At 38.4% G+C, this 15,144-nt stretch overlaps 1 protein-coding gene across 7 annotated transcripts in view; it reads right to left on the bottom strand.

The window, feature by feature from the left end:
- Eya1 (EYA transcriptional coactivator and phosphatase 1) overlaps window positions 1–14,694 on the bottom strand; it is a 144,206-nt gene extending 129,512 nt beyond the window's left edge. For 2 of the 7 annotated variants that reach the window (XM_013110892.3, XM_021225255.2), the window contains exons 1-3: window positions 14,399–14,693; window positions 9,179–9,228; window positions 7,539–7,666 (exon numbers count right to left, since the gene is read on the bottom strand). In XM_013110892.3, the coding sequence (XP_012966346.1) occupies window positions 7,539–7,662 (124 nt within the window). In that variant the 5' untranslated portion in view covers window positions 7,663–7,666; window positions 9,179–9,228; window positions 14,399–14,693. Of the gene's footprint in view, window positions 1–7,538; window positions 7,667–9,178; window positions 9,711–14,398 lie in introns of those variants that run through there. The other 5 variants (XM_021225256.2, XM_013110893.3, XM_021225254.2 and 2 more) reach the window with 5 other exon arrangements.
- Window positions 14,695–15,144: the final 450 nt, after the last annotated feature.

The raw sequence follows: 15,144 nt of genomic DNA, 5'->3' as shown, positions 1-15,144 counted from the left end.
GTCAAGGACTTAGCCCATTCAGTTCATAATTTTTCCTCTCAAAATCTCCCTTATTATTGATAGGCACAGTGGTAAGATTGGTAAACAGTTCAAATTTTGTTTCATATTACAGGAAAAATATTTTTCTAATGTCTGTTGTGGAGAGTACTTACTTAAAGATGGAATGCTAGCTAAGCTTACCGTGTGTGTGTGTGTGTGTGTGTGTGTGTGTGTGTAATGGATAGTGCAGATACAAAATAAAACTTCAAAAATGCAGATTTCCACAAACATTACCATACTAAGTTTTCACTTATAAGTATTTGAGGTCCAAAAACTGCACATAAACCTTGGTTAGCTTTGCCTAGCCTAGATTCTCTCTTTATATAGGTGGAATCCACCAGTCACCAAGTAGAATTAGAAGAGAGGTAATCTTTATCCCTTCCCAAACTAAAAATGGCAAAATGGGAAAGTTTTATATAGTTTGTTCTCTTTTTATTATATTTGTGTAGTCAGTGAGAGGAGAATTAATTATTATTGGCCGTTTCTCTATGATTCACACATGTGTACATATTTTATACAGGCTGCTCACCACGAAGGCATCCTTGGACATTATAAGAAATTGGGAATTACTTAAAACAGGTATGGGATTGCCTAAAAGTTCATCTGTGTTCCTTGAAGGAACCATAGTTTGCCCCCAGAAGACAAGATGTTTGAGGGCAAATGCACTTTTGCTCATAGAGGAAAAGCAGGATAGAGATGTCATGGAGCTCTGATTCTCTATTAGCAACTGAAGAAGTAAACACAATCTGAATCTACACAATTGGATTCTACTCACTACAAGCAGCCTGGGTACCAGGAAACCCCAGACCTACTCCCTACAAAGATCAATCCCTGGCTTGCTAGAATAGAGCTGGCTTATTAACTGGTGATAGGTGAAAACAGACTGTCCCCCAACTGGTCCACACATGCCACCATTTAGTCCTCTGAACTAAGCCACTTTCTCTCTTCCAACCGCACGTAGCTCCTAGCAGTTCTTGGGCATCCTTGACAAGTCAAAAGACATGGGACCATCCACTTCACTATTCACTGAAAACTTCTTCCTGAAGTAGAAGATACTTACTCTGAGCAGTAGCAAATGTGTTTTTTGACTTTCACAAATGTGCATATAATAATGGCTATTGTAATGAAAAGCAGGGTCAGTTTCTCATCTTCTTTTCATCTCAAAGAGGCTTAAAGCAAGCAGAGGCTGGCTGACAGAATTGTAATTAAGTAGACAGCTTTGAAAAGTAGTTAAAGACCATTCCTCCAAAGTTAAGCAATTGAAGCAACAAGCTAGGCACGTGTGGACACAGAAAAAAATCTCCCACAATCTCACATGAGATCGCAGACACAAGTATCATGGGTAATCATCCTTATCATGAAGTCCATTTTCTATTAAAAGTCTCCACGTTCAATGTGTATGTAGTCTACTGTTCACTACTGAAGGGCATCCTCCATGCTGGAGGCACTAGCGTGGCTGGGTCTCCAACACTTCAGATGAAGGTATCGAGAAAGGCACTTATGAAGGTAATGAGAAAGATCATATATTATCTTCAGAGAAAAACGCAGTGATCCCAAGTCTAGGCACTGGATTTTGCCAGCAGTTCTTCAAATACAAGAACAGATTCCAGTGGTACCCATTACAAGTTATGTATCTTGAAACTTGGCGCTTAACTTTTTACAGCTTTCATTGTAACACAGGAATCATACCATAGAAGTGACTATTATTTACATATGGCCTAGCAGTTAATATTAATAGATACAGTAAGTTCTTGCTTAGTAAGTTCCAAATATGCCACGAGGTTTGCATTACATGCTCATGGCAAGCCTAATGTGAGATCTGTTGCTTTCCTCATTTGACTGGTGAGGGAACTGAGTCATGGTAGCACGTCTGTCCCAGTTCCTACAGCTGGCACACTATGCGGCTGGGAGTCAAACCCACACTTTTTTAGCCATCCTCCTGGCCAACTCCAGAAATTTTCTGAAGACTTACAAAAACAAAATGTGGCAAATAGTCAGTGCAATGACCAATAAAACAGCTATTTTTATTATTAACAGACATGTGGGAATTTTTTTCATGTATCTAATATATAGCAAATATTAAATTCTAACTCATTTTTTTTTTTTTGCTATAGTGAAATTTCTAAGAAGCCAATGCTGCGGCATTCAAGAAAACTCTAAAAATGTTTTTAGGAATGCCTTTCCTCATAGTGCCCTTAATCTCACAGAAACTGAATTAAGTGTGGAACGTAAACAAGGGTGAAATTAGATTAACATGTTTCTATTCACACCAGAATATTCAAGCACAGATACACAACTATTTCCTATGAGCAGCAGCTTCCAACTCTAACTCTACACCCTCACTTGGTTTAGAAGACTTCCTGTAAACAAGATTTCTTAAGATATTCTCATCAGTCAGAACTATATTTTACTCAAATATATAGAGAGAAGTAATTCTAGTAATTTTCCAGTGTTCTAAGCTTTGTAGAAATAACAAAACTGCTTTAAAATAGATTCTGGTAATATAGATGTGGGTAATTGAGTTCACCCACCACCCTAAAATATGCAAAACACAATTGAATAAATTTTAAATGCAGGCAATTTAGCCACCTAATTCAAGATCATAATCTTGGAAACCTGATACACAAATTTGAGATTACTATTTGAATTACTGTAGAAATTCCTGAGATGAATGGGAGTGAGAATTCCAACTCCATCTGCTTTTACGTCATTTAAACACATTCGTCTGTTTCAGGAGAAGCATCCTGTGCTGGAATCTGAATGTATGGAGAAAAGTGTGGATTTCGGGTCTGAGCATCACTCCCAGCCTCCTCCCTCCCTCCCTTCTTTCCTTCCTTCATTCTTTCCTTTCTTCCTTCCTTCCTTCTTCCCTCCCTCCCTCCCTCACTCTCTTCTTTCTTCCATTCTTCCTTCCTTCTTTCTTTCTTTCTTTCTTTCTTTCTTTCTTTCTTTCTTTCTTTCTCCCTCCCCAGCACCATACAAGCAAAAATAAACACTCAGATTGGCACTATAGAACTCATCAATCTCAAGTTCTTGTGAATTTAAGACAATCAAAAAACCAAACAAACAAACAAAAACCCCACAATGATGGCAAAAAAAATTAGTGCTTTGCAAACAAGGACCTAATTAGGTGTGTAAATAAAAGTCCTTTTTACTGCTATGGCTCTGTATCCTTCAGAAGAATAGTTTGCCACGACTTTCACACCACGGCTACAACACAAGGCTTTCACAACACAAGCCAGAGCACACGCCCACATCAGAAAGCCTCCCTTTCTTTCACACTAGACACTCTGATATGCAGCTAACTTTACCCAAAAGATTATTTCTTCCAAATTATGCTCTAACATAACAACAGACCAGTCATGTAAATTCAGCCACAGTTAACTGCAAACTGCATGGAAGTTTTGCTGGTCATTTAATTTCACTTGAGCAGGGACTACTACATTTAAACACCGTGTGTGTGTGTGTGTGTGTGTGTGTGTGTGTGTGTGTGTGTGTGTACATACAGAGAACTGAGTATTTGCTATAGAGTGAAGGGAGGCGATATTATATTTTAATGCCTCTGGTAGGAAATTTCTAATCCATTGTACCTTAGAAGATGATTTGAAAGACTAGAGGAGAACATTCAGGGTCATACGTAGGTTGTGTCTCTTGAAAGAACCGGTTCAACACTAACTGAAATATTCATTGACGCCAGTGGAAACCCATCTCTCCCAACAGAGCTTTCCCTCTGCCAGCCAAGTATTCACTGGTGCCACTAATGAACTATGTTTACCTACGTGATTTCTACATTTCAAAGGCAGCTTACACACTGGACGATACCAGCAATAATTTGTGAACTTGCAACAAGAACCAGAGCTGTCAGCATTTAAAAAAATACAGAGTTAAACGTTTTCAAACATGCAATATTCAGTTCTTATAACTCAAGAACACTGTGTGTGGAAAGCTAAAAACCATGGTTCTTGAGGCCGGGCTTGCTGTGTTCCTGTCTCTATCCCTGAGATGAACCATGAAAATAGGCACTAGCCTATGAATGTAGAACCTACAAGCATGGAGTCTTAGAAAAATTTGGCAGCAGACTTCAGAAGAAACCTAATATTCTCTGCCTCTCCATTATATCCCCTCCTTGTTTGTTCTTAAGATGAATCTAAGGTTTGTTTGGTTTTTTTTTTTACAAAGGAGACTTTCTGTTTTTTTAGCCTGGTGATATAGACAAGTGGTGGCAGGAAGTTTAATAATTGGCCCTGAGTGAGAGAAGACAACCCAATTGAGCTCCAAACCAAATTCAGTAAATTCGGCCAAAGCCAGCTGCAAACTATATGTAAGTTTTGCTGGTCATTTAATTAATTTACATTGAGCTGCGATTATTTTCAATTGGCTGCTGGGAAGTCACTTAAACTTCTATCATGGTGTGTGTGTGTGTGTGTGTGTGTGTGTGTGTGTGTATGTGTGCAGAGAGCTGAAGTATTTATATGGGTTGAAGGGAGGTGTTATTTTAGTGGCTAGTTTTAATGAATTTATTTCTCTCCTTCCCAATCTCTAATTCATTAATGAACACTTCAAGTTTCAAACTAAATCATATCTCAAAGGAGGGAAAGGAAAATCTATAATGACTACGTCCCAGGGAAGCTTGCCAGATGTTAATAAATTTACTAATTTTTACCACAATTCCTGTGGTGGTAGCTGAGGGAAATGATCAAGAATATGATGGAACAGGAAAGGAGCATGATCAGTTGACTCACGCACAGTAATCTAGAACTTTTTATATGTCTGGATCTAAAGTCATACAACCTAGCTCATGAAGAAAATTCAGGTCTATAATATTAAGCTTTAGGCTAATAAGTGCTCTAAATTTTCCAGTAAACTGACAAATATATTCCTTTGGGGCTCTAAATAATTTATAGTGAGTCCCTCTAACTTCGTATCCTACTGCATCCCCCCATAGCTTTTGTAAGCACACTGATGAAGAAAACACGAAAGGAGGATGCCATGGATAGTTATGTACACCTTTGAACTGGACCTTGAAAGTTCATTTCCAAGACCTAACACCATGAACATTTTGTGGTATTTTTGTCATTCAGACAGGATCCCCTGTAGTCCTTGCTGACCTTGAACTCACTTCCACGGCTGAAGATGGCTTTGAACTCCTGTCTCCAACTCCATGGTACTGGGGTTGTAGTGCCTCATCAGGATCTGCACAATTAACTTACTTTTTTTAAGGATAAGAAATTACTTCTAAGAACCAGGGGTAGTGATGTATGCCTTCAATTCCAGCAAATGAAGGAGGTAAAGAAGCAGAATTATCACTGAGTTCAAGGTCAGCCTAGTCTACATAGTGACTATCTGAACAGCTATTAGTGAAGCCATGTCTCAGAAAACCAAAGTAATAAAAAGAAAGGAGTGAGGGAAGAAGGGAGGGAGGGAGGGATTAAGAAAGGAAGAAAGAAAGGAAATTACTTTCTAAGTGTCTTACAGACTGAATGCTTCGAGCAATTATAAAAATTATCTATAATATTTAATTATTTCAAGGTGATTTTAATTGTATACAAATATTATAAAACGCAATATATTCCTGATTATAGATGTGATAGCAAGGTATGAAATCTAAATATTTAGAAATGTGTTGGTGCTCCACATTTTCTTTAAAATCAAGCCATATCTCATTCACACAAAACCATCTAAGGGAGCACCTCACACATAGAGACACTCTGCTTAAACAGTAGGTGTCTCTTATTTGTAACAGGTGGCTTGTCAGTAACATGTTGAAAAGATGAAAACATCTTACTTCCATTTCACTATATCATATTCAAAATGTTATTATTTTATAATCCTTCTTCCTCGTGTATATTGGTAAATTTTATGAATTAAAATAGTTTAATGGACTTAGTCTTGCTTGTTTAAGTGGCTATCTTTTGAGTTTGACAGTGATGGGTCTGTATGTATGTATGGCCTCTCAGTGGCTGCCCAGCACCCTGACAACGTACTGGGCCCAACTGAGGAGGCTCCTGTGGTGGACCGCATAAATGTATCCAGACCTTGTCTGTGCTAACAGGTTCCACCTGAAGACTTTCAAGCAAGAGGCGAGAGAGGACTGATCACTTGCTTTTACTGTTCAAGCTCTGTGCACTCTAAGACATTAAAGTTGCTTTTGTGTAAACTTCAGCTTGACGAATGATTGACGTGACTAGAAGTTTCCAATGGAAAATCTGCTCTATCCAGAGATTAACCATGTTGCTAAATCAGCACAAAGTTTCTACTTTTGACAACAGCCATTCTCCACAAACACTACACAGGAATATATTTACTTGTAAGAAAAGCTACAGAACAGTTTTATATAAGAATAATTACTACTGGTAGAAAAATCATCTAATATAACTAATTTTGTGCTTTATCTGTTATGAATTTTATTGCTTTACAAGTTTTAAAGGGCTTTCCTGGATACATACTCAAATACCACACCAAAATGATAATAATTATACATAACTTAATTATGTTTATTTTTTAAAAACCTGAGATAAAAGACGATTATGATTGGAGAATTTATGGATAAGGGTTTGTCTATGAATGGAATTCTAGCATGGATAATCTATTGAACTTCTAATAAAACTTATTTCATGAACCCATCAACAGCTTATGACTTAGTAATAAATCAATAAGCAACAATATCAGTGAAGATTTTTTCAGACTCCAGTTGAAATAAATACAATATATCTTTTCATACATCTGAGTTATAAAAATATGCATAGCACCTAAGTAGCTGTGCATAACAATAACAGACAGTAATGTGTATACATTACCTTCTAAGTTTAGACTGAAACATGCATGGATCGAAGTAGATGTTTCTGTTTACATACAATTCACATAAACATTCATATTACTAATTATATTAAAATAATTATGATGCCATGTTTAAAGTATACTACTCAATCTTCAAGAAAGTGAATAAATGTTATGCATATTTGCCAAATAGGCTTACGTACTTCATAGGTATTAAGTTTTAGGTTCTTCTTGTTTATACTATAGTGGCCAAAGCCACAGGAATACTAGACACAAAAACTGCTTTGCCGATCCAATGTAATCCAGTTTGATGTTGACATTTTTCAAAATTTGGTTGTATTTGCCAAAAAATGGAAAATAAAATCATTCCAAATTTTCAGTAGTTACATAGAAAAATGATGTAAAATAATACTGTGATAGGAACATGTAGATCAACACAAAGAAATGCATTCCAAGTTAAAAGCATTTTATGTATCCACATGTATATACTTCAGAACACACACACACATACACACACACACGCGTCTTAAAATAAGACCAGTCTATGGAATGTGACAATCCTGTAATATGCAACTCCCAATTAATGGGGAACAAGGATTAAGCCAAATTACTTAGAAACAGAGGAACAGTTAGGCGACTCTGAGGGCAGAGTTCACGAGCAGTCAAGAGGCACACAGTGATGAAGGAACAGGGGCAGAGTAAGAGAGACCGACGACACTCACCTTCCGTGCCATTGGGAGTCATGGAAGTGCTATTTATATGAGAACTATCGAGTTTGGTACCACTGGGGGATTCGCTACTACCACTCAGTCGGTTATGCGGGCTGGTTAGATCCTGCATTTCCATAGACCTAAAGACAAGAAGCCTTCCATTTGACAGATGTACCAAATTCGTAACAGCACTATTTAATGTGCTAACGACTTGACACCTTCTTTGAAACACACACACACAAAAGTTCCATTGTATCTGTTCTCTTAGACTGGAAAAAGTTCACCTAGCATCTGCCTTCAGTCCTTCTATCATACGTCTTACTAAAAGGCATCGCCCATCCTATGTAGCCAAAGCTCACCTGCAGTTTTTAAAATCTTCCCCTTTCTTATATAATTAAAGTCATAAGCCAATATAGGACAATGATATCTACTCTGATATTCAGAAGAAAACATGCAGTTGTTTTTATATTAAAACAATCCCGCCAGAGCATGATTTTCCTAAAAGAAAAGGCAAATACATAAACACGTGCAATAGAAATAAATCGCTATTCTGTGCAATCTGTTTCATCTAATAAATTAGCACTGGAGACTCCCTTTATAATTTAACACCCAATTGTTATTTAATGGGTTCCAAGCCAAATAAAGCCCTTGAAACCTCCAGTCCAGTGACAGGGAATGAGATTGTCCTGATGCATATGTTTACTCTGGCATACTACTTAATTGTTCCTCTGTTTCCCTTGAAACAAATGCAGCATTAAAACATTATGGTGTCAGCCCACTTGTTTGCTTTGTGGATTACATACACCGTAGCCAATTGAAAGAGGATAAGGCCAACACACAGAGGGTCTGTGGGACCATTAGCCCTCAGAGTACCTCAGCTGTCACTTAGGGGAAGAAAGAAAATTCTATGCAATGCTGTAATTTTTCATTTTCCCCATATAAAAAGCAGTTCAATGCCTCCCAGATGGACTTAGTTTCGCCAATTACTTCTGCTGTAGAAGGCACAACAGTGACGACTCAGTGACAATTTCAGAACTAGACACTGCTTATATTTACCACTCTTATTCCTGAGCAGAGGACTTATTTTAAGTCACTAATTAGATGCCTAGACACAGCTTCATTTTCTGACAGCACAAATTTTAAAGCCTATTGCCTATTCATTGTATTTTAAAAATTATATTTTTCTAAAAATTAATAATGGGGGTTAATTTACATATTGAATGTTCATATTTGCTCCTCACATTACCTGGGGGTCATTTTAATGTATATGCTACACTGAAATTGACTGTTGGCTATCAGTTGTAGTATAGCTCTTCATGAGACATTTTACTTCCTCGAGTATCTGAATTCAAGCAAGAAACGAGTTATTCCTAATTATCATCCCACATACAGTTTTGCTAACAACAGACAGCAATTACTTCACACCAAGTCTCTTATGCCTTTCCCACATACTTAATTATTTTTTACAAGTGAACTCATGTACACACACACACACACACACACACACACACACACACACACACAAAGTGTTAAGTCATTTCCAACCCAGGCTGTTTCTATTAATAGAAATAATTCAGAATTACTAGACAAAAATAGATCTGGGTCACAGAAAGGTAAGCTACAAAAATGTTGAATATCAACGAAATCCTTACCTGCAACTTGAGGAAAGAGCAACATCGGAACTGGTGTGAGATGTTTGCACCTGTGGCCAGGGGTAGAAAATCAGAAGTGGTTGTTAACTGTGCTTCAGGGTCAGTTCTTAATTATACAGAGCACATGGCTGAACCCCACAGTGCTCACTTTTAGCCAAAGGAGAAAAAGGAGGCTAGGGCAGCCGGGAAAGGCATAGTGTCTTTAAGTGGAGGGCTCAACTGTTGTTTCTTCCTGCAGGTCTGTCCTCCTCCTCCCCTCTTCAGGAGGGGAAGGCAGTCAAATGACGGGCTAGTGATTCATCACTAGCCTATGACAGCTGCAAACGGGATTACCCCTCCCCCAATCAACATGCAAAGCAGCCTGGCCCCAGAGCTTGGAAAAGATGCTTGGGAAGGAAAAAAAGATAGTTATTAACAAATGAGTATGCTTAACAGCAGCAGTAGTTGAGGCAATAATCTCTCAGCATCCTCAGATCTTTCATCTTCTGTTCTAGCCAGCTGAACTGGAGTGCCCGCCCACCCCCTTAGCCTTCTGACCATTCCCTAGCCTTATCGGAAAGGTTTTCCCCGTTACTATCCGTCACTTAAGATTCAATGAAACAGTTTCAGTCAATGTTGTGCTCAAGAAACACGGCAAAGGCAGGTTTTCATATCCAAAGTACCAGTGCTGAGCACTGTACTTGTTTAACTATACCAAGTGAAAATCAAATGAGTATTTATTTATACAGCTATGCTGGACAATACGAAAGAAAGTGTGTGTGTGTGTGTGTGTGTGTGTGTGTGTGTGTGTGTGTGTGTGTGTGTGATCTTTTAGACTGAAATAGAATGCATATTTGAGTGCTCTAATTCACCAGCCCAGCCAGCCTGCAAGTTAGTTTGCTTCCAGATAAACTTGAATTGGGGAACTTCACTGCACAGCTTCACTAATGCGAATTTGTACTAGCCATTGCCCTTCAGAGGCAATTGGAAGAGCCAGCAACAGGTAATGAGGTTCAGGTGAGCCCGGCTCCTGCCGGCTTACAAGCTCCCACCAATGCTTGGGCAGGCAGGAAGGAGCACTCTAACTTTTAAAATGGCACCGAATTCCAAATCTTTGATGTGCATTTTCATTCAACCTGAACTGACATCAATTAGGGCTGCAGAACAAAGATGAGAGCTGAAGCGTCTCAAATGACATTAAAGTTATCCACCTAAACATCTTCTGTTGAGTCCTGCTGCTTTTTAATTATGATTTATGAAATTAAGAAACACGACCTTTCGAGCAAGAATAAAGCATCATTACGGTCTAAACGTCTTGGGATAATGTTACGTGGAACTTCTAGGTATGGATTTTTTTTTTTTTAACGTGCAGGACAAATACAGTTTTTAAGACATTTGAGTAAATGAAGTTACTAACTTTAATGCCTGCAGATGCCCAATATTTGATAACAGGTTTCTGCACCTTTTTTTAAATTAATGTTCTCACAAAAGATTAAATAGTTTCCTTTAGAAACTACAACAATATATCTCAAGGATAAAATTCCCCTACTTTTATACACCTGGAGCAAATTATAGGTGAGAACGGACTTCATTTTAAGAACTCTCTTGGCTTAATTACATAAGAGTACGTTAAAGCATACTTACTGTGCAATGCTAAAATACATCCCGGTTGTAAAGTCAGCTAAAAAAACGTAATCTCAGAAACAGAATTTTTATTTCATTGTATACTTTGAAAGCCTCATTGTCTTTATATTTGAAGTTTAAAGCCTGCCGTTTCTCAGTTTTATTTTTTTAAATCAGACTTGGTAATAATAATAATAAACCTATAAATAAGAATTATTCTAACATATTTCCTTATTGAAAAATGCCATTTAGCAATGTATTTCCTTTCTGCTGGAAGCCCAGTTTCTACTGTACTTTCAGAGAGCAGTTTCTGCAAGTCCATACCCACGATCTTCCTTTCATTAAGTGTACTTCAGATATATTCTTTTGTGTCTCAAGGATTATTTAAACCATGTGTTGTGTGTTACTGTATTTAAAAATGACTCTTTAATCAAAATAACTTTAAAACAACTAATCCTCACTTAGGCTGGTCAGCTGAACCCACATCGTGGTCCAGGAAAAATAAATCTACTCTCAAGAATGCGAATGCAGACAACAATTAGACACAGATGTGAGTGAAATTAGTTACAGTTTACAAAATGCTACACTTCACATGCTTTTAGTTTTTTATGTGCAGTGCAAGATTACAGTGCAGTAGGGAGACATCCTTATTCCCTCACTGGCTTATCTAAAAAGAACACCTATTTCTGATGGCTGGCAATTTCCTCTAATGTTTGACAATGTCTATGGAAGTGTGTGTGTGTGTGTGTATGTGTGTGTGTGTGTGTTTAAAGCCCTAAAACCACAGTGCATTTCAAAAATAATTAATGAAGGTTATTTTCATTCAAAAGAAGCAGGAGTTTGTGGCTTCTAATAACATTCTGTTAGGCAGCAGTATGTTTGCTTATTTTCTTTATCTGTAAAGTTAATATAATTCTAATCTGCTATTTTAATTCCAATGCTCTCAGGGGTACAAAATTAGTACCCATTGTATTATGAATGATCATCTCATAGTACAACAAAGTCATTCATTTTAATGAACTCTGCATAGAATACACACAGTTGTAGCATATTGTCAGACTTGTGAAAAGCTAAAGGAAAAAGATAACAGAGTTCCTTAGGATTTAAATTCAGGACTCCTACCCTAGTAACTATGACTTCTGATGAGTTAATGAGGTCTTTCAACTTTGCCTTTTTTTCTAATTAAATTTATAATTCTTCACAGATGTAACTTTTGTTGATGTTCAATTTGTCTCTCTCATTTTGTTAAACCTCACATAGTGCTTCGTCAATCCATTGAACAGCCACATTAAATCTGTTAATACCATGCTCTTCAACCCCAGAAATTATTTCCAGAAGGCAAACGTGCTTTGAGAGATCATCAAACAAGACTTAAGGTACACATTTTATCACATTTTCCCTACCACAGAGCTCAGGATACAGAGAAAAATTCATGACTTTTGCACTGTTTATTATACTTTGCTAAATTGCCAATCAAAAGCATCTGACAGAAGATCATGGATGAAGCCAGAAAGTTAATAATGTTCTGTGAAAGTAAACTGTAAATGGAAAGGGGTTCTAAATCTCAGCAGCACAGAGCAAATAAAATGTAGGTACTTGTCTAAATTATGGGTTTTCCGTGGGCTTTTTTGCTTGCTAGAAGCAATTTTTATAAAATGACTATAATTTAAAACTTTTTCTTCTCAAACTGAAAAGAAATTTTCAAAGTGAAAGTTCCGAACTTAGATCTAAGTAGAGCTGGCAGGCAAGCTGGTTTTGTCTGACATAGATCAACCTGTGTGCTCCCCAATTTGAAAGACAATGGCAATTTTCTAATCAGAATGTATTTTATAGTGGGGGGGGAGTGCCTTCATAAGACTGCTTCTTAAACAGAATATAGTCTTGCTACATTTCTCCTCCATGCACATTGCCAGCTCTCTCGGTGCTGTAATACAAACCTCAAGTCTTAAAAACAAAAACCTCACCCTAAAGTGGGAAAGAGTTTCTAGGGAGAAATGTTTGTCAAATGTTAACACTGCATTTCCTTATCAAAGCTTCCAATAAACTAAATACTCAAATGCTAGTGATGATTATCTTAATGTAATATCCCGTATTGCCTTTTGCATTATCTCCTTTAAAGAAAATGAGAAAACATAATCCTTGTGAAACCAAAAACAAACAAGTATTTGAAACACAACATTCCTGTCTTCAGCTTTGGAGAGAAAGGACTGTTTTCAGGGTTAGCATTTATTGTCAATGTTGACCCAAATACTTCTGGTTATCTGATAAAAGAGACTTTGCTGCTGCTGCAAGGCTCTCTTTTCTTCCCATTGTACTCTTAGGAAATACATTTTCACACTCCCACGGAAATTTTCTTTTTCAAAAATCATCTATCACGCTTGTGAAGCTCACAGAGCGGTTGACTTCCCTTGGCACTTTCAAGCTGAACGGTGGCTCAATTAGACTTTTGCGTCTGTCACCACAAAGAGCTTTCAAAGCTGAAAGTCCACGGCTGCTTGCTTACTTACTAAACACTTTGGGCCTTAGGAGAACTCAAGCATTGAGAAAGTCAAATATCAAATGTTTGATCATATAGAGGCATGACTATTCATGTGTGTATGCCCCCAAACCCTAAACAGTGAGGGAAAAGATTCACACAAGTGTGAAATAAAACCTTCTCCCAAGGATACATTAGAAAATCAACTGCAAACCCATACAGCTACACCATGGTTCCCAGCTACCACTGACCATTTTAAGAAATGAAACTTTAAAACACTTGTCTAAACTCAATGACAGCTCAGAACATGTTGGATTCTTGCAGATTCTGTACTTAGATGTTCAAAACTCCTCCCAAGAATTATAAGCCTGAGACTCGTTAGCGATTCAGATACTGATTTGGAAGGGCAATCCTTTACACAGATATCCAAAAGTTTTGAAATCTGGAGTTTAACTCCCAAGTGTGCTCAGATCACATAAAGGGCCAGAGGCACAAATACATTAAGGGGTGGGGGAGTTCAAAAGTTTATTTCATCATTTTCTGAAGGTAAGTGTTTAATATAGCTTGTTTAATATAGTGCTTAGTAAATCTGTTATGGAACAAAAAGGCTTCTTTCTTGAAAACATAGTTGTTAGTTTGTTGTTTATCTGCTGTGTTTTCCATCAGGAACCTATTGCCATTTATCAACCTAGTGGTAGGAAAAGCTATCTAAGTAATATATGCCACTATGTATACTTTAAGTATCTATACATCTATGTACAGATACAACACTCTGCTCAATACCACACGCTAATATCCTGAGGCTAGTGCAGCAAGTGAGAAAAGATGTGAGATAATCTCCCTTCGAGAACATTGCCCATATTCTACTTATTTATAAAGATCATAACAAAAGTAGCTAATTTGCAATGATCCTTAATGATCCTAATGGCTCCGATCATTTGGAAGGATCTCACGTTTATGACTGAAGCCCGTGGCTACTAAAGTCCCAGGAACAAAGTGTCATCATTTTCCCCAAGCCATAATGCTTTTTCTTTGGAAACAAAACAAAACATCAATAAAAGCGCTCCTGTTATCTCGGGCTTTGCTCACCAGACAGCTGTTCTCGGTCACTACAATTTTTCAAACACCCAGCATGTACTTACAGCGCTCACATCTGCTGCCTCCACCGGTTTAGTGTGCTCCGTGGAGTTTTCCGTGTTAGCAGACCTCCATTCCTGACATAGTTTGGCTGCTGGGCAGGAACGCGGGAACCCGGGCGCTCTCAGCAGTGCTGTGGCGCGGCTGGCAGCAGAGCGCGGAGGCCGGGGATTGCCCGGCTCCGGGGGACTGCACCCGGGCGGTGCTGTAGTCTCGGGCTGCCGAGCGACTGAGCGCGATCGCCTTCCCCAGGAAGGACCCTGCCACCGAGCACCGCCACAGGAAGGTTTCCAGTCGGAAGTGGCCCTGCACACTCGCTACCTCGCCGCAAGCTCGGAGCCATCAGCTTGCCGCGGTCTGTTTGGGAACGGCTTTGCGCCCCAGCGAACGGCAGCGGCAGATAGCATCTGAGACGCCTAGACAAAGAAACGGCACAATCTCATCCCCCGATTTGTTTGCGCAGCCTTGTAGGTCTGCCCACGAAGCCTCGGGGCTTTTTGTTTTGTTTTGTTTTTGCAACGCAAACCACAGCTATTCTCTTGTCCTAACCTTATTGGTTTAAATGCAACAATTGAGAGGAGCAGAGCTTGGACTGACTCAACCTTGCTGCTTAAAAAAAAAATTTATTATGTAAATGACGCGCCCCATGCTATCTGAATAAACAGCTGTTGGGGAAGAACTTGTGGGAACTTCTGTCAACACACACACATCCTCCAGCGCCAGTAGCTCCCAATTAAGATCTTTGGGGAGT

The sequence above is a fragment of the Mesocricetus auratus genome, unplaced genomic scaffold, assembly GCF_017639785.1.
Source record: "Mesocricetus auratus isolate SY011 unplaced genomic scaffold, BCM_Maur_2.0 Super-Scaffold_6730, whole genome shotgun sequence".
Classification (NCBI taxonomy): Eukaryota; Metazoa; Chordata; class Mammalia; order Rodentia; family Cricetidae; genus Mesocricetus; species Mesocricetus auratus.
Note: the sequence above shows the minus strand (reverse complement) of the source record. Positions and strands in the feature narration are given on the sequence as shown.